The 23,822-nt window shown below is 41.0% G+C and overlaps 2 protein-coding genes across 12 annotated transcripts in view; both read right to left on the reverse strand.

Moving 5' to 3' along the window:
• The window catches only part of dnmt3aa (DNA (cytosine-5-)-methyltransferase 3 alpha a), a 96,817-nt gene extending 94,674 nt beyond the window's left edge, over nt 1–2,143 (reverse strand). For 4 of the 9 annotated variants that reach the window (XM_030720926.1, XM_030720927.1, XM_030720928.1 and 1 more), the window contains exon 1: nt 1,930–2,142. The gene's annotated coding sequence lies outside the window, so the exon portion shown is untranslated. Of the gene's footprint in view, nt 1–86; nt 146–1,608; nt 1,837–1,929 lie in introns of those variants that run through there. The other 5 variants (XM_030720925.1, XM_030720924.1, XM_030720919.1 and 2 more) reach the window with 3 other exon arrangements.
• A 7,000-nt stretch (nt 2,144–9,143) lies between these two features.
• dtnba (dystrobrevin, beta a) overlaps nt 9,144–23,822 on the reverse strand; it is a 53,264-nt gene continuing 38,585 nt past the window's right edge. Inside the window, exons 16-22 of one of the 3 annotated variants that reach the window (XM_030721159.1) lie at nt 21,980–22,076; nt 21,710–21,730; nt 18,990–19,143; nt 16,737–16,826; nt 16,496–16,543; nt 13,134–13,163; nt 9,144–11,829 (exon numbers count right to left, since the gene is read on the reverse strand). In XM_030721159.1, the coding sequence (XP_030577019.1) occupies nt 13,159–13,163; nt 16,496–16,543; nt 16,737–16,826; nt 18,990–19,143; nt 21,710–21,730; nt 21,980–22,076 (415 nt within the window). In that variant the 3' untranslated portion in view covers nt 9,144–11,829; nt 13,134–13,158. Of the gene's footprint in view, nt 11,830–13,133; nt 13,167–16,495; nt 16,544–16,736; nt 16,827–18,989; nt 19,144–21,709; nt 21,731–21,979; nt 22,077–23,822 lie in introns of all 3 variants that reach the window. The other 2 variants (XM_030721158.1, XM_030721160.1) reach the window with 2 other exon arrangements.

Here is a 23,822-nt window from a genome sequence, read left to right on the forward strand (position 1 = left end):
TTTCTTAACTGATGAAAACACTGACTGATCTCTTTTTTGTTGCACTTTTCCCAAAGTACAGCACTTTAAAAGTTATTTGTACTCACAGAAATCCAAGTGTAGGCAGGATTTTGTAAATGCTGGGGGTCATCTGAGGTCAAAATACTGTAAAATGTAAACGTAAAATTTGACTGCATGCAAAACATAATGTTTACACTAAAAAGAAGAACACAACCAAGGTGGGAAACTGTGATTAATGCTTTTATTTTTTTTCTTTTCTTTTCTTTTTTTTTTTTTTTTTGGCTGGTCTAAAAGGTGTCAGATTAAGCGAGTTGGGATTAAAGTAATACTTCAGTAAAAAAAAAAAAAAAACACCACATGTTGGTTTAGTTGATTATATAGTGTATCAAATAGCCTGTATTGTAAATTTGTCACTTTTTTGTAATAAATAAATGCCACCCGTTAAATTCAGTGCTTTGTTCAAATTATTTCAATAGTATTTGAGCAGAAGCATTTTAAGGATTCAAGTAGGAAGAGATATATTTAATAATTAACCCCTCAATCAGTTTAATCTAATGAATGCTTGGATGCCCAAACATTTTTTGTAGGTTAATCATGACCTTACTGTTAGAATATAGGCATTTTAAATGTTTACATTTATGTTTAATGTTATTTAAAACACACCCTTGGAGTACTCTGATGTGTTATTGTCACAAAAAAGTTGTTAGCTGTTAAATGTGAAACTTTATTCAGAAAAATCACCGCACTTAAATCACCTCAAGAATTAATTTTAGTTGTCTTTAGTGTTCCTATAATTTTTTATGTTAAAATATGATAAATATTGTGCCAACAAAAAATAAATTTGACAGTTATTATAAATAGATAAGCATGTGGTACTCCATTAGTTGTTTAAGACATTTAAGACATTTTTAAAGCCTATATGCTGTTAAACAGCTATTAAACATTTTTTGCTTTTAATCTTTTGTGACAATTTTTTTGAGCCACTGTGATCTGGGGATTCAATGCAGCACATGAAAAAGAAAAGTAATTTCTATTTCTCCCAGTTTCCTGGCCTTTTTACAAGCCAAAATATAACTTGAATACTCAATAAAATACTAAAATATTGCAGCAAAACAAATTAAGTCTCAAATACATTTTACAAATATAATAATATCGGTTAAGCTGATAATGGTTCTTTTACTGTATCTGTGAATGCCCCAATATAGCGACCGCGTTTTTTGTCGACTTTTATTTTTAAAGCGCACTACGGATGTGTCGTAGTTGGTCCTACTACCTTGACAACGCTCAGCTTTATGACAATTAATATTGTGAGCGACCTCACGCGGCCTTTACCGGACGGCTTCTCATAACCGGTGTATAATCCCGGCTGGGGTGTGTGCGGGGCGGGCAGCCTGTGAGAGGCACGTGGCTGAGTGTGTAGCGACGATAAGCTTTACTGGGTCAGGTAAAAAAACACACGGGGGCGCGTCTCAGACCGAATGCACCCGTTAACCCCGGCATGCGCGTCCCCGCACGCGCTCTCGCTCGTTCACTCTCCGGTTCCGCGCGCTGATGTGTCTGTCTGCATCTGGTGGACGAGGAGGACGGTGCGCTCCGGTTTAACGTTACCTGCTGGTGTCGGCGTTGGGGTGGGGGGCGGGAGGGAGAAGCCTGACGGAGTGGGGCATAGAGTTCTACACTCCGGTGAACGGTTAACACGCATCCGTTATGTAACGGCTGCCCGGTGGCGGTGATTTTCCTCCCACTGTACAAAAGAAGTCCCCAAGTTCACTCGCCCCGTGTGTCGCTCCGTCTTCACGCGCACATCATCTGCTAAAACGGAACCGAATGGCCCCGGAGCGCGCGACGACTTTAGGAGGTGACTGTTAGCTAAACTTAACGGCTGTAACGGGTGCCGGTGTGCGTTCAAAATATAATGTTTATATTTACCGTGTCGTCCGTCCCTCAGGCACCCGGACCCTGACGGTCGTCGCTCTCTCGCCTCTCGTTCACTCTCGGTCTCTCTCGCTCTCTCTCACACACACACACACACTCACTCTCTCTCTCTCCCTCCCTCCTCGCGCTCTACCGGGTCTTCTCTCCCCGTTGCTGGCTCGTGCTCCCCCGCCTGCTCCTCTCTCGCTCGCTCGCTCGCTCTCTCTCACGAGCCGCAGAGGCTGCCGCACCAGATAAAAAAGTTTCCGCAGGGTCCTAAAGACGCCGCAAATGCACGCGGCGCGAGCACGAACTAGCCAACACGCACGCGTAAACACACAGGAGACAGGTGTGTGGAAAAGGAGCTTCAGTTTAGAGCTGCCACAGGAGCCCACTTTAACCTCCAATTATTTATGTTTTTTAAGGTTTAGTTGGCTGGATCGAGTTAAAATAAGATCTACTTTATTTGACCCAAAAGTTGATACATTTCTAGGTAGAGCAGCCAAAACAGTGAACACAACCGAAAAGAAAGAAAATAGTTCAACTGAAGTAGAAAAGCTCAATAAAACAGAATATGACAAAAGGTAAAAACTACTCAAAAGACTGGGGCTCAAAGAGGAAAAAGTCAAACAAAGGAGCTCAGTAAAGTAATATATGAAAGATTAATATGAAACCATGAGCTCGAATAAATAGAAAAATGTATAGCAGTAATTAAAATACAATAAAACCCATGTACAAAGGTGAATATAATACAATAAGGAGCTCAATAAGTCATTAAATAGAGTAAAACACTCAAAAAAGATGAATCTAATAAAATTAGGATCTCAAAAACCTTGTGCTTTTCATATCAGAAGAGTGGTGATGACAAAGATTATAAATCATTAATATATTTATTATCCATCCATCCATTCTCTTCCGCTTATCCGGGGCTGGGTCGCGGGGGCAGGAGCCTAAGCAGAGAAGCCCAGGCATCCCTCTCCCCAGCCACCTCCTCCAGCTCATCCGGAGGGACCCCAAGGCGTTCCCAGGCCAGTCCTGGGTCTACCACGAGGCCTCCTCAGGTGGAACATGCCCGGAACACCTCACCCAAGAGGCGTCCAGGAGGCATCCTAATCAGATGTCCGAGCCACCTCAACTGGCTCCTTTCGATGTGGAGGAGCAGCGGCTCTACTCTGAGCCCCTCCCGGATGGCCGCGTTCCTCACCTTATCTCTAAGGGAGAGGCCAGCCACCCTTCAAAGGAAACTCATTTCTGCTGCTTGTATTCGCGATCTTATTCTTTCGGTCACTAAATATATTTATTAATACTTTTAAAAAAAGCAATGGATAAATCTGACTGTATTATTAAAAAGCTGGAACGGCCGGAAGATGAACCTGGAATCAAAATAAGATATTAATAGGATGAAGGAACAGGTTTTAGATACTAAAGCAGCAGGTACTTTCATCTGGTCCATGACTTACCAGGGGTCACCGCAGTGGATGGCATAAATTTTCATGTAGTTCCTGATGTGGTTTGTGAGCCCCTGAGACTGGGTTTGTGTCTCCTCCCGGTATCAGACCAGGGATCTCTCAGATGTTAGCTGCTGGTCACTAAAAATGTCAAAGTGATCGTTTAAACAAGAAACCTGCTGATTCTGAGAGGGTCAGGTGGGAATTTTTTTCTTATACATTTACTGCTTTAATCTTATAATACTTTCTTCCCCAAGCACCACAATTTATATTAACCTAGAATTACCCTAATACACTTACCTAACCTAACACTATGGATATAGGTTAAGCAGAAGAGAATGCATGGATGAATGGATGGATGGATGGAAAACATAAACTAACACATTATAAAGTGAGTGAGACCAAATGCCCGTCTGGAAATGTGAATGTTAAGTGATGATTTAAATTATGTTTTGTTTTTTTTTTTTTTAAAAAGAGGTCTGAAGCCTGGACACAGAAGGCCTGGTTCCTCTGGAGTCTGCAACCAAGAGAAGGGAAAGCACATCAGCTGAGTGACCAAAGATTGAAGATTTCAGGAGGGGGGAGTGGCGATTAATGAGGTCAGAGAGATGCTGTAGGGCAGGAACGTGAAGGGACTTGTAGGTGTGGAGGGAGGTAGCATAGAGGGAGTTTTTTTCTGCTTGAGAAGCAACAATGTTACGGTTTTTATTGGTAAAAGGAGCTCTGATTTGTGCAGAAAAACAATCCTTATTTCTCATCTTTTTAATTATCTCACGATGCCTCTGATCCTCACTGTGATTCAGGAAAGTTAGAGAAAATTTACAGCGAGCTGCTGTACTTTTCTCTTGGCTGTCTATCTTCACCTGCAGCACCCACATTGACTTGTTTCTTGTTTGGCAGGTTAGTTTCTTCTAATGTCACCCCTTTCTCAGCATGCTACTCAACAGGTGAAGCTCAGCATGATGCAACACGTTGAAACCTGCTCGCTAACTGCTGCGCTGTATTCTGCAAATGCAGGAAAAGTTTAGACTTACCGGGAAGAATTTCTGCCCTGACAGGTGGTCTGATTTTCATCGTATTTACAAAATAACAGCTGGGTCAGATAGAGGAGCGTGTGAGAGGATTCCCTCAAACTTGTGTTACAGTTGGGCTGAAAACGTCTCCATTTTGTCCCTCTCACTTCCACATTTTCAGTTTGTTCCAGTTATTTAAAAATCAATCAGCTCCAAAAGATCATAAGAGTTGATTGAAAAATTAATATGTACATTTGTTTTGCGGGTTTTACCGTGAACATCGAGCAGGAGAGAGTGATTTGTGACCTTTTTGGCCTTACATTTTCCTCTTAGACAAAATAAAAGCTTTCCTCTTCTCCCGGTGAAGGTTGTTGTGTCTGCATGCAGCCTGTGAGGAACCCTTAAGACACTATTTGGTGCTTAATCCATCCCACAAGACCACATCTCCAGTTTGGGGTCTTTATATTTACACACAATTATATAGCACCAGTTCACAATAATAAATGTCTCAAGGCACTAAAGACCCCAAAAAGAGGAGCATGGAGAGGAAATGCTTACTGCAGCCTCAGTTTTAATTTTGATTTTTTTATTCAGCATTTCTATTATAATATCAAATGTTTGTGAATGAAGCTACAAGTGAAAGCATCATAACCCGTTCATTCATAATGTTTTACACTCCCACTGTCAACTGTGAATCTTTATGGCATAAGAAAATGTTCCATTTTTGCACAGATTGTGTTGCAGGTTAGAGTTTAAACTGATAAAAATCACAGTTTTCGCAAAACATCAAAAACGGTTCTGAATACCATCAGAAGAATCTGTTTAAAGACAAATAAATAATGTTCATGTGCTTGCCGGCCCCACTCCTGAAATCAAAACAGACATTCATGCTGTGATATCAAAGTGAAATGAACTAATATTTTCATCACTGGCTGATGTGTTTATCATTTTTACACTAAATTATTGATAGTTTGTTCCATATATTGTCATAAAAAACATCAGGGGGACCTCTACAAATGACCTGTTCTGTCTGACAGACACCAAAATATCTAAATTACACTACATTTTTATCCATATCTAATGTGCTTATTTGATATTTTTTTCCTGATAAGCGACCTATTTATTTATTAATGATAAAATGCCAGATCTAAGAGGCTTTTATTTTATTACAAAATGTTGACCTGCTCTCCTAAAGAGGATTTTAGACCCCGGTTTGACCTCCAGGAAGAAGGTAAACCGATCTTTATACCACACAGGGTCATAGCAGCTCTTGGTGTCTGTGAGTATAGGAGTCGGGGCGGGGGGTTGGGGGTTATTTATAGCAGTCAGTCAGGTCACCAACAACAGACAGCCTCAATGAGCTGTATTCAGTCTATAGTTTAAGCCCCTGCCTTGCATACACTCCACAGAGTCATGACCTCTGAAGGAAGCTCCTGGGAAAAGTGCGAGGCGCTGATCCATACTGATGAGGACACTAAACCGGCAAGAAAGTTTAAACATAAAGGCGCGTGGGTGTGTTTACAGAAACTCTTGTGTGTGTGTGTGTGTCTCCTGAGATACTTCTGATCCTTTTGGATGGGAATGTTAGACTTTTTTGGTCATATCGCAGCTCTTATTGTACTACCGTCACATTCCTGTCATTCCTTAAATGGCTGAAGTTTGAGGGCTAAAGTAGTAAGAGGAAAACCTTTACTCAACTTCGACTCTATTTAAATATTAATCACCTTTTATTATAGGCATCTACTCTATTACATTTCACCTGGAATTACTTAACAGTCAGCGCCCTCAGAAAAGGAGGAAAGTGTGGATGTCTTTGCCTCTTTGGGTGTTTGAATTTGAGGTCAAAATGCTGCAGTGAAGCAGGAATAGAGACTGGCTTTACAGACTATATAAATGTATGCAAATATTAGGTTGATATCTAATTGTTCTATTAACATATTTGTCCCATCTTTGGTTTCGAAGTATTCCAATCAAAACATGGTATGAAAAAACACGATTACATGTAAAATACACTTTTAAATTATGATGCATTTCAGGCTAAAGTGTCAAAACGGTATATAAAATTGACCCTCACCGCTAATTTGATCCTAACCACATTTGCTGTCATGTGTTTTGCACATAAATCATCACTCCTCCTGCCTCCCTAACCAAGTATTCCTGATCACTTGCTTCTAATGTGTGAAGCAGCAGCTACGTCTATCACCTGTGCATGCAGGCCAAGTAGAGTGACCAAATCCCAGCAAATTTAATGTGAGGGAAAGAGGGTTAAAGTTTGACTTTATAATCTCACAAAACAAGTGTTTGCACACTCCTGCATTCCTTATTTTCTGCTGCCATCACGGGTTAAACTGTTACCTTTTTTCTTGCTGTGTCTGGGTCTCATTTGGGCTGAATCTTTAGACACTCCTATCTCTTTTAGACACATTTCTCGTGATATTTTTCAAGGACAAGAAATCCTGTGCAGTCATATATAAAGCAAATATATGGTCACCCTGAGTGAGGCCTAGTGAATAGGACACCACCCTTATACTGATATACTGAGTTAATTTTTAAACGTGGGGCTATTCCACACTTCAGACAGGTGATCTGGGGTTTTTCTGTCCTGGTAAATATTGAGACCAAACCTTTGCTTGTACATCGGTCCAGTAACAGAATAAATATGACACTCTTGAAAGCCAGACTTCAAACATTAGACTTGTAATGGAATATTTTAATGTTATCAGCTTAAAATGTAATTTTTTTTTCAAAAGTGACCTGGAGGAACTTTTGTTTTTATAGCAACAGCATAAAATGACAAGTCAGATTAACTTAGTTTTAGAATAAATACCTCATATTTGCTGACGCTGTCCTTCGTAAAGGAAGTGATTAAGCACAAGTAAAGAACCTAATTTCTTTTTAAAGTAAAATTTTCCAGGGTTTGAATATAAAAATACAAATCTGAATGATTTCACATTTGATCATTTCAGTCCTTTTTGTACTTAAGTAATTATTACAGCCCTATCAGGCTGTGTGTTGAGGGTGTGTGCTGCTTTGTACCCGACTCAGGTGTCGGGCCAACCGCTCTTTCCTCCTGGGAAGAGCGGTTGGTCAGTTTTGAGTGGATGTGTTATGAGAGTCTCCTGCTGGTGAAGAAGTGTGCGTTACATCGGGTGATCCTCATTTTTTGGCCGTTTTGTTTCCTCACAGTTTTGTGGGCTTTCTTTTGCTTTACGCTGTTGCCAAACACAGTGTAACATCCCAGCAGTCTCTTTAAGTTCAGCCTTAACCTTGTAACAGTGACATTTGTTCAGAGAAAACTTTTACTTGTAGTACTTGTTACTCCACTCATAAGTTAACACTAGAGAAAAGCATCTAGATATTATACTTTTTTGTTTGTTTGTTTGTTTAGTAAGTCCTTCTTGGTGCATTTTCCTTTCAATACTTACCTACTTTCACTTGAGCACAACTCCAAACACTTGAACTTTATACTAAAACTCTTATCCTCAAAGTGATCCAAAGGAGCTCTTACAGCAACAACACAAGAAGACAAGAGCCTGACTCAGTACTACAGTAAATATGATCCTGAACAGAGAAGTACATTTCGGTTATACGCTCACTACACTTATTTGAGTACTGTAGTTAGGTACATTAAATATATGAAGGGCTTAAAAAGTGCCACAGATTAATCAACCAAACACCCTTTGAAAAAACTTAAATTTCACTTAGAAATCATTATTATCTTTACGTTTAAGTTTTTTCTTCCTTAAGTGACGTTTTCATTTGGAGGACTTGCACATAATATGTATTTTTTTTTAAATTTCCCCAAATCCAGCATGTTTACACAGTCCTTGCAAATCAGCCAATAACCCTTTTCTGCATCCAAGTGGCAAACCTCATACAGGGCTCTCTGTTTAAATGGTAAGTGGACTGGTACTCTATAGCGATTTTCTACTCTTGCCAAGTACTCAAAGTGCTTTTTTTTAGACTACAAGTGATGTTCACCAATTCACACAGCATGTTATTCTTTGTTTTTAACCTATCACACTCTGATGGATGCACCGTGGGGCCCGTGGGGTTTGGCTTCCTTCCCAACACATGGACCAGAGGAGCCCGAGACTGACCCACGGACCTTCTGAGCAGCTACCTCCCAAGCTGCAGCTGCTTTAGCATCCCCACAGCTGCAGCACATCTACAAGTATAACCCACCTCCACCCAGACCCCTTTTTAATTCTATTTGTGACTTCATATCTATTATCATTGATGCATGAATATTCCCAATTTTACTGTGGCCTAAAATTCCTAAAGTGCTTATTTTAGGTTAGTAGGTCATGTAGTCTAAAATAGATGAAGACTTTGTTCTTCTAATGTCCCCAAACTTCATGTGACTGATTAAAAACACTCTTCTCCATACACCCTCACGGCTCAGGTTTCTCTGGCCTATAGTTTATTTTTCTGGTGTTCTCAGTGAGTTGCTGCAATATCCACAGGATTTAGAAAAGCTATAACCCAGATGAGGGAAGTCAAGGAATTTTACAAATGGATCACTTTCCAAGAATACAGCAGAGTGTGGTTTACAGCTTGTTTTACAGATTTATTACATTAGATATGTTTGTTTTGCCAAACTGCACTGCAAATCAGACCAGAAGGGAATAAAGGGCTGAGATCATGGAAGAGGTAATTACACATACACTCTGGAACCTTGAGATAAAGACCAACACTCACAGAGACCAAAGAAACTCAGAGTTTGATGTTAAATATTATTTATTGCAGATCAAACACAGATGCACACTTTTCACTCACACCATCAGCGCCAGCAGGTTCAGAGCGGAAGGTGTTTACAGCTTCATGTCAGGACGCGCCTGACCTGTCACACTTAATTTCTCTCACTCACTTAAACTCACTCTCACACACACACACACACACACACACACACACACACACACACACACACACACACACACACACACACACACACACACACACACACGAGTTAATTTATTTATTAACTCACTCACACAGTCAGTCAATCATTTGGCAGACTCGAAATGTGATAATCCCAGTCGCAGCAAGTCAGTCAAACAACCTGGAGGGATGATGAAAGCTGAAGTGAAACTGATCCGAAAATGTATATAACAGTAAAGAAGCTCCATATGAGAAGAAACCAAAACCTGTACACGGGTTTAAAAACATGTTGTGGACAATTTAAATATCTTTGGATTTACACAGACACATTTTTGGGCTGCTGAGGGAAATTCAACTCCCACAAATCTCCTGCATTTTAGAGGACGTTCTGAAAGGCAGCAGAGATTGGACTGTTTTGCCATTATCTAAAAAGGTCAAATGCACAAGATAAGTAAAATCTCAAACCTGAAACACCTCTGCTTTAAAAAACATCTGATCAGTTTGCTAAGGCTCTATTCCGAGCACCTGGCTGGCTTTACTTTAAATTGTTTGTTAATCACAGGAGAAGCTGAGGCGCCTTGTGTCTTACAGTATTTATATACTTTGGCAGAAAGAAACATGACATGAAAAAAACTGCAGGGAGTTGCACTAATACATGAGCTGTTGTTGAGGTTTTTCTTAACGGATGGCTCCACCCAAACAAAAAAACCCAACTTTAAATAAATCCCTTCCGATGTCTTTGATTTGAAGTAAAGTTCAAGTAAAAATGGTTCACTGTGTGGCTCATTCAGAGCGACGGGGACTTTTTTCCCTTCATTTCTTCAACACAAATCTGGCGTTCCCAAACTTTCTGACTTAAATCAAAGCACTTATAACCCTTCATAGGCAGGTAACCTCATCTTGAAGATGTGAAAGTATCCAGAATTTCACAAGTAAAAGAAAATAACAAAAGAGAACTCACATAAAAATGCTCGTAAAATATGTTGAACTGATTTGGTGGAAATAAGTAAATTATTAACAACTTCGCTACTCTTTAGTAAAACTGACCCTGTTGAAGTTACAAACACAAACACACACACACCATAGTAATCAGATATCTCCTCTTTAACTGTAGCCCTACTGCAGTACCGGGAAACACAGAGAGGCCTGGACAATCTGAGCTGCTATCGTACCAGCACCCACAGCGCTGAGCTCATCTAGGTTTCACACAGAGACGGTATAGAAAGATGGACAACACGACCCAGAAATGCAGCAAAAAATGTCTCTGGGGACGTCATTTGCAACCAGGGTCCGCGCAGCAGCCAGCGACTGGAGAGAGAGAGACGCAGAAGTGGTTTTGAAGGCTTGATTATTGCATTTGGGCTGTCCTCACCTTTTGGAGCCAGACATCAGCATATTCAAACGAGAGGGTGCACCGACTGTATGCGGGCATGTCGCAGACTCAGATACCTGCTATTTGGTGCTGAGAAACAGACTGATTCAATAATAGAACTTCAGTCACCAAAGCTGGAGCACAGGCTTCTTGGACAGGCTTTTAGCAAAGTTATCAACACATCAGGTTGCATTATTTACCAGATAACTGCATTAAAAATACAGCCAAAAGCCAACATCACAAACACAGTCGACTTGTCCTCCGTGTACCCCATGTACAGTTTACAAATGGGTAGCTATAGGGAACAAAACTGTTTTGGAAGGCTGTTAAATGTTTATTTCTGCTGAAAAATCAGAGTACTTCAATATGGGAGTCTGTGGGGACTTTTGGAGGCAGCCTCAAACGGCCACCTTTTCTAGCCATCTAGACAGAGACCAGCGGCACATCATGCTCAACTAGAAAGCCAGAAGCTCAATTTTTTTTTTTTTTGCCAATTTCCACAATATTTTATACAGCAGGAGGAGGTGATGTCCATCTTTATATACAGCCTGTGGTTTTGTTAGATACCGACTGGGACTTTAACTCTCCAATCTGCTGGGCTTGATGCAGCAGGAAGCATCCTATTAAAGCTTATCATCTCAGCAGGACCTGACTACACTCATATACACAAAAACAATCAAACCGAATGAATAAATGGCAAAAAAAAAAAATCAAATCAAATTAAAGCAATAAATACTAAGCACACAGTGCCAAATCTTAAAACTTTACAGCTCGCCTCGGATCTTTCTGACTTTTATTTCTCCTCCTTTTCTCCCTCATGTTACATACTTTATCTCCTTCCTCATTCTGAAGCTTTTCTGTACGTTACCCTTTACAAACATCTTTTCACTTCCTCGACTCTCTCATGGCTTAAAAAAAAAAAAAAAAGCTGAGCGCACACACATGCTACAGTACAGATCAGTAGATTTCAGATTCATTTAGCTATGCGTGATCAAATCCCCCCCAAAAAAAAAAATCAAAACAAAAGTAAAACCACAGTGAACAGACGCACACAGAATCACAGCTATACATCAGTAGTGACCCAGTGGTCATTTGGTGTCCAGCATCGTGATTGGTTGATTGGCAGAGGAGGTCTAGTCCGCCACCTCCCGCCCCTCCGTCGGTATCAGTCTTCTTTGGCTGTGATGAAACATGACTCCACCTGGGGGCCAATCCAACCAATCAAAAGTTACCAAGTTATACTGGTACAGAAACTAGCAAATACAGTTTGGGGGGGGGGACTACACTTTTTTGCTCTGTTTTTGTGAGCTGAGATGAAAAGATGAATAGCATTCTTTCATAAACATGAAGCTGCTGCCTGTTAGTTCAGCACAAAGACTGGAAAAAGATGGAAACTGCTGGCCCCAAACTTTACCCTCTCTCTGCACCCCCCCACCCCCACCCCCACACACACACACGCACGCAAACTGACAGGTCAGAGTAAAACACATACATAAAACTGTTTCACAAATGCCTACATCAAAGTATGAATAGTGATTTTCTATCATTTTCATGTCTATCATCTCTATTTGTGATTCAACTTTGTCTTTAAAACAGTGAGATAAAAAACAACGAGCGCTTAAAGAACAGCAAGCAGCGAGACTCTCTCCTAAATTTAGGAGAGATTTTACTGTTACTCAATTCCATCTATCGGATGTACTTTGGAAGACAGCAGATCTCTCATTGGCCATTTGAAATGGTCCAAAAACACTCGAGCAAAGCTTTGCTTCCAATTTGGTTCAAACACATAATGACAAGTTTAAACAGCCCCCATATCTCAGGTTATGGGATTTTACTTTTTCAAATAGATTTAATGAACAAGATCTGAGATGTGCAGGTAGAGCTGAACAGAAGCAGAGCAGCTGTTTCCAGTTTATATGCTAAGCCACAGGTTTTTATTTAGACAGTGGTGGCAATGTTATTGTTCTACTGTTGGAAAGAGAGCAGAATATTACACTACACCTTAAAAACAGACATTCAGCTTAAAAAAAACAAACAAGGAAAGTCTTTTAATTTGTTAAATTCCACCTTTAAATTTTGATTTTGACCATTGTGACGGATTAAGGGGATTTTATTTGCTGCGAGACACTCAGAACTGCTCGACTTGTTTTCTGAACCAGCACCCGTCCTGAGCGTGTTTGCCTCTTTGATTGTTTCTGCATGAAGTAAAATTAAAACATCACAAAGCTGACTGGGAAGAACCAGAAACAGGCTATTTGGAGGCCTGTGCAAGCACGTTCAAACAGATAAACAAGTTGTTTGAGTCATCAAATCAATCAGCTTTTCCCATAAAACATGAACGCAGCATTTTTCTTGCTTTTCTAACAAACACTTCCCTGTGAGGACACCGGAGCAAGCTGGCTTCAACCTTTAAAAACTGCCTACAAAGCTGTGCTCTTCTGCTTTAGAGGAGTTTTTGTGATTATCATGTAATTAATAAGAGGAAGTTTATGAGAAAATACTTACTGTTAACATTTGTCCTGTCAGCATTTTAACCTGCTAAACAGAGAAAGAGAACAATTTATTAGCAGTTAGTGCACAGCAGAGAAGTCTGAAGCTAAAACAAGTGCTAAAAGTTCCTGCCAGAACCTGTAATAAGAAGCAGAGCAGCCCTTTGCACAGAAACATAAAAGAAGTCCTTACTTGGCAGGTGCCACGCAAATTAACTCCAGAGACTAAAACTGTACTGTAGACGGCCCAGTGCAGTAGTTTTATTTATCCTTTAAGAGTTAACTGTGGCCTCCTGTCTGTCTGTCTGGGGTTTTCTTGGATTAATATAACAGGTTAGTATTCTAACGAGTGCTCAGGCCGAGACCAGGAAGTAGTTTCACCACCTGTCCTCCGCAGGCGGTCCTCTCGTAAAGAGGAGGGGCTCCATAAAGCACGGCTAATGAGACGGCGCACTAATGAAGCTTGCTACGGTGCAGACGAGGGCACCTGGAGAGGAGAAAGCGAGCAGGAAAAGCCGCGAGCACGAGTGGAGTTAAAGTCTGTTCAGAGAGCCAGTGATGTGATCAAAAGATCCAGAGATCAGAAAAATCAGATTTGGCTCCGCGTCCATCAGAAGAAGTAAAGAAACAAAATACACGGGATTGCATACAGCAGCACAGCTTAACATCTTTTATCAGGAATTGCTAATGTCAGCTGTATTTCACTGGAGGACATAACATCATAGCACTGTACTACTGTATTACGATAAATTTATCTTGATAACTTCTTACAGATATCTGTCAAATCTGCAATAAAACACGCTTTCCTCTGCACAGAGCAGCTGTTTACACCTCGAGCTCTTCACAGTGGTGCAAATAAATATATGCTGTCCTTGATTACTTCCAATTTCAGCCACATTTCACAAGGAAATATTAATACTTTTTATCCCACTTAACTCAAATGTAAAACACAGTTACTCTGATTTTCTATATAAACCATATGAGCAGATGATAAAATATGATGCATCACTACAGATTAAAGGCCTTTTCCAGCCAAGCATGTGTTTTTAGTTATGTGGCTTGTTAAAAATGTTCAGATTGGAGTTATGTAAACGCACGGCTGGGATTAATGTGAGGTTGCCAGCATGAATAAATGTCCCAAAAGGAACAGAGCTATGCAGACCCGCATGTGCATGCTGGGTTTTGTGCACCGTCACCAGGGGGCAGTGTCAGAAATATGTGGAACAATGATTTATGTGCTTGTGTTGGTCCTTCAGTTTAGCCCCTGCAGGGATCTTCTAATGTAATGGAAGACTCCCACTCTTTGGACTCCAAGATAGCCCAGAATGAATGAGTCCCTGTAGAGCTGTAGAGCGAATATAAACATTTTTCTTCTGGAGTTTTTTTTTTTTTTTTTTTTTTTTTTTTAATATCGTGGTTTTTATAGAAGGTGTCAAGACAATAGATTGAGATCAAATTTAAGCTTTTTTAATGAGGTTCTGCTGTAGTAAAATACCTTTCTGTGAGTCGTAGGGCTGTGCCAGCACCACCAGCCACTAACATTTTGATTTCAGGCATGAAAGCGAGCAGCAGCAGAGAATTTCACCTTCAGCCACCAGAGCCAGCTGCTTCTTCTACACAAACAAAAGTTTCTGATGTGGTTTGACTACTCTTCTAACGTCTCGTTATTGTCTGAAAGTGAGAGCCATTAAGGGAGTGCGTCTTCTCCTAAATTTTTAATGGACCGATGCATTAACGGAAAGCTAATGCATGCAGTTTACTGACAAAATTTCCTTCCCTGTAAGAGAAATTTTTATTCAAAGTCAGACATTTTACCAATGCTACATTTGCAAAAACTAAAATGAAATGTGGGTTTTTTTTTTGTTTTTGTCTGGAAGCAGGTAGTTTCACTCATATTCACTGGGACTATCTCACAAGCGACCCCTGCTGCACTGAACTGCTGACAGTTTCTGTGTGTCTGTGCAGGTTCTCAGTCATCCAGGTCATTCCAGGTTAAAAGAAGGTGACTGGACTTTTGGCTCATGAAGACGTTTCACCTCTCAGCTGAGAGGTTTAGGAGTGTCCCAGGTATTTAACCCCTATTGGAGATGTCCCCTTGGAGGTGGTCCTGAGGGTCACTGTCATTATACATCATTAAGTGTCACATGAGACAAGATACGAATCAAGGCGTGGGTAATTACAGTCACAGGAGCCAAGTTGTGAATCCTTTGTGAGATGTTGCCCCACCCCCTCATCATGTCTGGCATGTGACAGAGTGTGAGTGGGGGCTGAAAATCATCTGGGAAGGGATCTCAAGACTGCACTATAGCTGGCTGATGGTTGGTGTCGTAGGCCACCGCCTCTGTTCAATGACCTTAATAACCCACATGATCGGGGAGTGCGGCAATGTCTCCCAGGACTCCCTCCGAGGGGATAACTACAGGAGGGGTTAAATAGCAAGTGTCTTCTTCTTCACAGTAAACTCTGAACTCCCTTTCCTGTTCAAGCCAACTTTTCAACCAATCAGCATTCTACCTTGCCATCGGCCTGCATGCTGTTGGCTTTTTGGAGGACATACAGTACGTCTCCACAGCATTTTGCACTGTTTGAATACCCACAGTCACACCCTGTGCATATCCAAAGCACTACACATCTAGATACCACATAAATCCCATATCAGAATGACCACGCTGAGTTGAAAAACTAATTTCATAGTGTTTTACAAGAATAACCTGTGGATACAACCTATTATTAAAATATTGCCTTTCAGGATGTCAGAACACTAAAAATATCCCCTGAGCATAAAAAGCACTTTACTTTTGGAAACTTGAATGTACGAACTTATTAGAAACAGATTACTGTAGCACTATTACTTTTACTTCAGTAATATTCTTGCAGTAATTACTACTAATAGTTATACACCTATCTGATTACATGATTTAAAAGAAAACCCAAGAGTCAGAAGTTCATTCATATCCGAGAGGGCAGAACAAGAAAAACAGAAAAAAAATTTGTCATGAGAGTAAATTTCTGTGGTTCATTTCCAAAGTGATTATTTTATGGTTAATAGCTGTACTTGGTCGTTAGGAGGTGACTTGAGATGTTAAAAGCTCTCCAGGTGCTGCCAGAAAACTCCTTTCCCATTTTTTCTTCATTTATTATTTATTTAATGGGCTATTTTGTTTGGAGTTGGTTTGGCGCGATTAAACTTATATTTTAAGACTTCAGGTATCAACTTTTACAGTTGTACATTCTAGCTTCTAATCCCCAGCGACTCAGAAAAGTCACAGTGCAACTTAACCTTTAATACTGTCGTGTCAGTGTCAGGTTTCGTTAACAAACGGAGCGAGTCACAGCAGAATATCAATAATAAATCATTTGTGAGAAACAATACTGTACCTCTGTCCTTCCCATTCAGCAGTCTCTCCTCCTCCTCACGACTGTCATCTGTTCAGAAGAGAGAGTAAAAGTGTCAAAATACAAACGTGTGTCAAACAAAAATTACACTGTTATCTAAAAACTTCAAGATTTGATTTAAAAAAGTAACCATCTTTACCAACTTCACACACAAAACTAATACACAGCATGTTTCTGCTGTTTTAAATCAACAAAAAAAAGGAGTGTGTCTGTTTGTGTGAACCTGAGTGCAGCTCTTTGACCAGCGAAGACACAGTGTTGGTGATGGAGTCGGCTGCAACCAGGAGGTCATTTCTCAGGTTTCTTCTTGGGCCTTGAGTGGAGAAAACAATCATTATTTTATCCAGTGCTTGTATTTACAGCAGTCAGTCAGTTTTGTGGTAACCAAGTACTTGGTGTTACTCTGTCTCAAGATGGCAGCAGCAAATAATCTGATGTGAATAAAACTATTTAAATGATGAAGCAAAAGAACAAAAATGTCTTTCTCAGAGCTGAAATGTGCGCAGAGCAGACCTGCGGAAAAGCCAGTTTGTGATGCCGTCTGTATAAATAAACCAGATTTAAATGTTTTATTTTTAGCTAATGTGGAACCTGTTATGCTCATTTTCATCTCTGTACTTTTATCCCTGTACTCTACTACAGTAGTTCTCCACGATTCCCAGTTCAAAATAATCCTTATTTATCTTACTCAGCCTTGGTTCATCCTCTCACTTTATGCTCCGTCTGAAACAAGCAGTTTAGACCCTCTCCCTTTAAGCTAACTTTCTTCTCATCAGCCACCCCTTGTAAACAGAAGTTTAAACAGCAGAGGGGTGACTACGATGTGAGATTAAGGGGTTAGTGAGCTGTAACGAGCTTAAAGTCAGAGTTTTGTGTCATGCAAGTGGCTCTTTTTTTACCTGGCTAAATCATCGTGGCAACTTATACCGAACACATTGCTTGGTTGGGAGCGAGTTATGCTCCGAGTTTTGGTTTAAAATCGTCCTGAAACACCAGCACAACAGGGAGTTTTAACAAATGATCTGACAGGGACAAAGAGGGAGACCGGTCTATTTATATACAGAGAGCTGATTAGAAATGACCTAGAGAAAGGTAACAAGACACAGGTGAAGACAATCAGTGGGACACAGACAAGAAACAAAACTAACACAGGACTCAAGAGAAAGCAAACCTTCAAAGTAAAAAAACAGGAAATAACTGAACACAGATGTGCGAGACAGCGGAGACAAACAGAAACAGGGAAGACGATTACTACAACTATTAAAACTCTTCATAAAACACAAAAACTACAACGCAACTCAAAACCCCTGGAAAAAAAGACAGGGACCATGAAGAGGTCGCTGTTGTGGCGGACAGACTCCAGTGCCACCATCTTGTTCTGCTCTGGAGATTCGCTATGAGCTGCAGGATCACACTAACTAGAACTTGCAACAGGTGGTGAGATGATTCATGTGCCGCTACACTGATCTCACCGAGGCTGCAGAGAACTGATATTTCTCAGTTATTTATTAGCTGCGAATAACATATTCACAGAGGAGAAACTATAAATAGCATTAAATGATGATTAACTTAAAAAGGTGTGTGTATGTGTCTCCTTTCATGGTGCTTGCATATATACACAGACCCATAAATCTGTTGGAAGCACCACCATATTATGGTTACCCCCTCTGTGATGTCATACAGATCCACAGGTAGAAAAAAACTGCCTGAAACTGAGTGTTTACAGCACGTCTGAGGCCTCAGCTTTTGGGTCACAGGGACCACTTGCACATGCTGACCTCATTATATGACACGTTGGCCATGCCTATTATGATTATCTACAACTGTAACAATCTCTATATGACAGAAAACAAGAAAAGGCATAATATCCCCATTTTAAATATCAGGATTTTTCTGTGTGTGAAGCATTTATATCCATCAAGTGGTTTCTATTAGAGTCTGAAGGTTTCACAGTGAACTGTTACTAAGGTGAGACTAATCCGAAACACTGCCCGGAAACTACTGTATGTTTGAGTCTGTAGCTGAGCAGAGATTGAATAAATAAATGTGGTAAATACAGCTGGCACTAACGCTGGCAACATTTTTTAAGGGCTACGGTTAGACGTTTTAGTCTGAAATCCATTTACACACCATACTTTTAGAAAAGCATGTATACAGAATATATTCTCAAACTCACAACCCTTCATATGAATGAAAGTCTTAACCGAGAATTTGTTGAGCTGCTCAGACATGCAGCGAAACCACATGTAAGATACATTCTAAGAATAAACTCCTTCCCTCAAACAGTTGAAAAGGGTGTTTTTACAGCTGAAAATGCATCACTTAACACATAAGACCCACTGCACTTTGGTTTAGTTAGACCACTGAGACAAACTCCTTCAAACATAAGCCTTTAAGATCAAATAATGCAAACTACAACACACTTTTTTTTTTAAATAAGGGTAGCCATGGGAGACAACGAAATGATGAATCCTACCTTGAGCAAAAGCCTGTTGCACATCACCTCCCACCCCGGCGAGGGAGTCCTGAGGAGGATACGTGTGAGCCTGGGTGGGTACAGCACCTACAGAGCGCACGGTTGATGGGCTCGGCCGAGAGGGAGACGAGTGAGAAGAGCCGGACGCCTGCGCCTGTGAGATGAATTCGTGAAAGTTGTTATCAGAGCTCGGTAATGTCACTTTTAGAAGGTTTTAGATTACAGGACTAAACATTAACCCTTTACAGTTTGCTTGGTTATACGTCCAGTGTGTGTGTGTGTGTGTGTGTGTATCCGACTTAACTGACTGTAAAAAATTTATTTGAATGCATAATGAGTTGACATTAATAGCATGTCCTCCAGCACATAACCTGCAGCTTGTCCGGGCCCTCGGAGCAGCAGTGTGAGCCATTGCTGTTTCAGAACATTAACCTTCAGCTCGGCATGCAGGTGCTTCTTCAAAATATTAAGTAGATCTCCTTTGCAGCTGGCAAATAGATATTATGACCCCGATGCAAAATAATGACGATATTCTGACTATTTAATGGTAAAATTCTGGGACTCCACCAATAAAAAAAATAAATAAATAAATTATTAATTTAAATTTGACCTAACCACCCTTCAGTGCTATCTTCCTGTGTACCTCTGGATCTGCTCTAGACTGACTGCTAGTTTCAGATGGTCCCATGGAGGTCTAACTTCACCATTTCCACCAAAGACCTCAAAGTTGTAGCGAAAACATCCAACTCCTGTTTCAAACTGACCCTTCTTACATGTCGAGGACTGCTGGTGAAAGCTGGCTCTTTGTCCATGACCCGGAGAATAACGAGCAGTTATTGGGCGCAAACCAACAATATGCTTGCTGGTTTTGTCCCATCCTTTACAGGGTTTCAGTTCTGTTCATATCTTTTATGGATAGAACTTGTAGGCACAGCCGAGGAAGGAGGGTGTCTGGTTTGATGGCCTCAGTAGCTCGTCTCTGTTTTTTGTGGATGAAGTGGTTTTGTTGGCTTCACTCAATGACCTCCGGCTGGCACTGGGGCAGTTTGAGGCTGAGTGGGAAGCAGCTGGGATGAGAAATGGGTGGAGTGTCTGTCCCAAGCGGAGGAGTTTACGTACCATCTGGGCCTTGGTCGAGAGTGAGGGGAGAGGAAAGGAGATTGACAGATTGCTGTACTGGTCTGTTAGGGTGAATAGACAGATCAGTGTGAAAGTGACACTGTTGATTTATTGGTCGATCTATGTCCCTACACTCACTATGATCACGAGCCCTGGGTAGTGACTTAAACGGATTGTGGATACAAACGGCTAAAATGAGCTGAAAGGTGGCTGAGCTCAGCTTTAGACATAGGGTGAGGAGTTCGGAAATTCGTGAGCTGCTCAGAGTAGACACACGACTCTACCACACTGAAAGAAGTGAGTTGAGGTGGTGCGGGCGTCTGACTAGGATGCCTCCAGGCATGTCCCACCAGGAGGAGTCCCAGGACACCCTGGAGAGATTATGGGCATTTTTATATCTATAGTTTGTTTACTCTGGTCTGAATTAGTTGGTGAGATTGTAAAGTTGTACCTTTTTACCTGTTATTTGCTTTCTTTTCACACCGAAGTGCAATTACTGTACTGTGCTCACATCTGCACAAATAAACCAGCACCAAGGGGGAAAACGAACCAATGTTTGATTTAAATGGACTATGGACGCACGGAAAGCACCCTAAATCTCTCACCCGGCCTGGGGATGCCTTGGTGTCCCCCCTTGGAAGAGCTAGAGGAGGTGGCCAAGGAGACGGAAATCTGGGCTTCTTTGCTTAGGTTGTTGCCCCTATGACCTGGACCCAGATAAATGGCAGTGGGTGGATGGATGGAAGACATTTGCAGGGTTCTGCATTGTTAATTAATTCCACAAGGTTAAACTGTCAACTTGACATATTGAAAATTCAGTGTAAACAGCCTGAACTGTGGTGCGTGCCACGGTAGTATTTTGTGATGGGACTGCTTCTAAAAAAGTAATGAATTACTTATTACGTTTTTTGAAAAGTACTGCACAGTGTTAATTACTCCCTGTAGAAAGTATTTTGTTATACTACTTGTTACATTACTTTTACATTACCCACACAAATTACCTTGAGCACTGCTACATAATAACAGTACAAATCTTAGACTACAGTCCCACACACCAATGAGGGAAGACACACACACACACACACACAATCTCTCTTTTAATATTTAAGCATTAACCTGAAAGCTAACAGCAAGGCTGAAAACCAGGCCAGCGTGTGACAGAAACCGGTCCAGGTAGAAATGGAGACTACCTATTCAAAAATCAGGCTTTGCTTGCTTGGCTGGGGTCATCACACACTCTACTTTAAAATCGTTGTGTTTCCAGAGTTGTTCACTTGCTTTGTGTTAGCATGTTGTTTGTGCAAGCGGTTGCAAAGAGTCAAGAGTCATCTTAGCAGCTGTTGTTTCTACACTGATTGCAGTTTGCACTTTGACATTCAAATCCTTTACTTTTATTTTCAAGACATTGCAATGTCAATATTTCCACTCATCCACTCAACTGCTGCACAAGGAGACTACTTTGAAGGAGAGATAAGCCAAATTTAAATCATGTATGGGCCTAGTCTTGCAACTTTTTGATTGCATGTCAAATTTCAGGTTACTAATAAAGACTGAACCACACATTTTCTTCAATGTGTTCAACAAACAGGTATAAAACTTACTGCCTGTCGCTGTTCCTCATCCTACAGGGCCAAAACATGGGCAGCCGGAAACAAAGAGGGAGGAAAAGAAGAATGGAAAAGAAGAGGTCATACAGGAGGAAACATCAGAGGGGGAAATGAGGCTTGTTACTGCAAGGACAGGAAGAGGGAGATGTGAGGAGGAAGAAGGGAGACTTTGCCCTCTAGTGTGAGACAATACAAACTGCTCAAGATTTAAATCAGTGTGTGCCTGTGTCTGTGTGTGTGTCTGTGTGTGCCTGCGTGTGTCACCTTGAGCAGCTTCATCAGTCCCTCCAGCTGCACCATCAGCTCCCTCCTGCTCTCCTGCAGAGATGACATCCTTTGCTCCAGTTCGTCTTTCCTCTGTCTGCAACACACACACACACACACACACACACACACACACACACACACACACACACACACACACACATTACAAAGGACTGCTGAAGGCAGGAGCTGGAGTAAAAATAGAATTAAGTCCCAAAATGTGCAGAAAATCAGAAACACTTCAACAATATGCAGAGATTCACAGTCAGAAACATCTCTATAACATCTATATGCTGTCCAGGCTGCTTCAGCTGTGTGATGAGGTTAATAAATAGATGACCAAGAGAGGTTATTTTATTTGTTATGTTATTGAAGCGAGAGTCTTCCCAGGAGGAAATTAGCTATAGTCATAGATTATGTGAACTTCCAGTTAGAAATCCTCAATGGCATGGAGAAAAAGGCCAAGAAAGATCTCCAGTCTGAGGATACAAAAGCTTCCTGTGCTTCCAGCGTGCATTCAAAATACTGATAAAATGCACTACAGCAGCAGGGCTTTCTGGAAACAAAACTTTAACAACAGGCATGGAGTTTAAACGTGCACAATCTTTTTCCACCAAACAGTGTGCGGTCTGGATGGGACATTAAAGCAGGAGCAGAGCTCGTCTTTCTTTCCTGGCTTCCCTTCACATGGCTAAAGATAAATGAGTAAATAAACAAATGAAAACAAGCGTCTGACTCACTCAGTAAATAGAGTTTTGTTTTATTATTACTATACCAGAGTAACGCTTTAACAGCAAGCTAGCCAACAAGCTCAGAATAAACACTTTATCGGTATTTTTAAGTTATATTATCAGCGGTTTTCTCCAGTAACACCGTCTAGTTCGGAAACTGCAGTGGAAAAATGAATAAGATTACCAAGACTTCCTGGCCACTGACACCAGACAGTGTTATCATTGATCCTGTTTAGACATGAAGAAGGGTGCCAAATTAACTGCAGTTGCCACTGAATGTATATAAAATGTGTATATAGCCAGTGTGAAATCACCCATTGATTCATTAAGTTCTATCCTGAAGAGCATTTTCCCCGTTGCCATTTTGTCGTTTTGAAAAGAGGGGGCATGTATGACTGTAAAGCCGAGGACCCTGAGACAGGTTGGCACTGCCCTAAAGAGTGCTCTGCTTTATCCTCCTTTTTGACTCTAATGGGGACCATAATTTACAGAATGAGCACCATGGTATATTCAATAAGACTGGAAACTAGTGACTTAAACCAGGGCAATGAGGAGGATCAAGGATCTTTCCTCACCGGCACCTGATTCATTTACTTTGGACCAGGTGATGTCATCCACTGCTTCGTTTTTTGTTTTTTTACCCTACCTCTCACCCTGTAACAGCTGGAATAGGCTTCAGTCCCCCGTGACCCTGAACTGGATAAGCAATTGAGAAAACAAACAGATGTTTTGCTTTGCTAACACCGAAGAATTCAGAAAAGATTGAGCCTCTGAAGCGCCAGACAGTTAAAGTACTTTCATTTAAATGCTTCAGTGCTGCCGGCTGTAAATAACCTCACAGTGAGCAGTGTGGTTGCTTGTGTATCCTGTTGTTCATCACTGAGTAACCACCCTGCTAAGTTAAATTAAGGGAGACACAGCTTTGCAGGCCATTGTCTATGTGCTGTGCTGCTGATGTTGGTCCTTAAGTTTAGCCCCTAATGTGGAGAATATAGAAGTCATAACATACATGACTTCTATATTCTCCACATGTAGAAGTCATCTATGTGCACTGTGTTGTCACAGTATTTATGTGGGTTTGCGAACACGTGTGTGCACTGCACGATCAACAT

The sequence above is a fragment of the Archocentrus centrarchus genome, chromosome 24 (genome assembly GCF_007364275.1).
Source record: "Archocentrus centrarchus isolate MPI-CPG fArcCen1 chromosome 24, fArcCen1, whole genome shotgun sequence".
Lineage (NCBI taxonomy): Eukaryota > Metazoa > Chordata > Actinopteri > Cichliformes > Cichlidae > Archocentrus > Archocentrus centrarchus.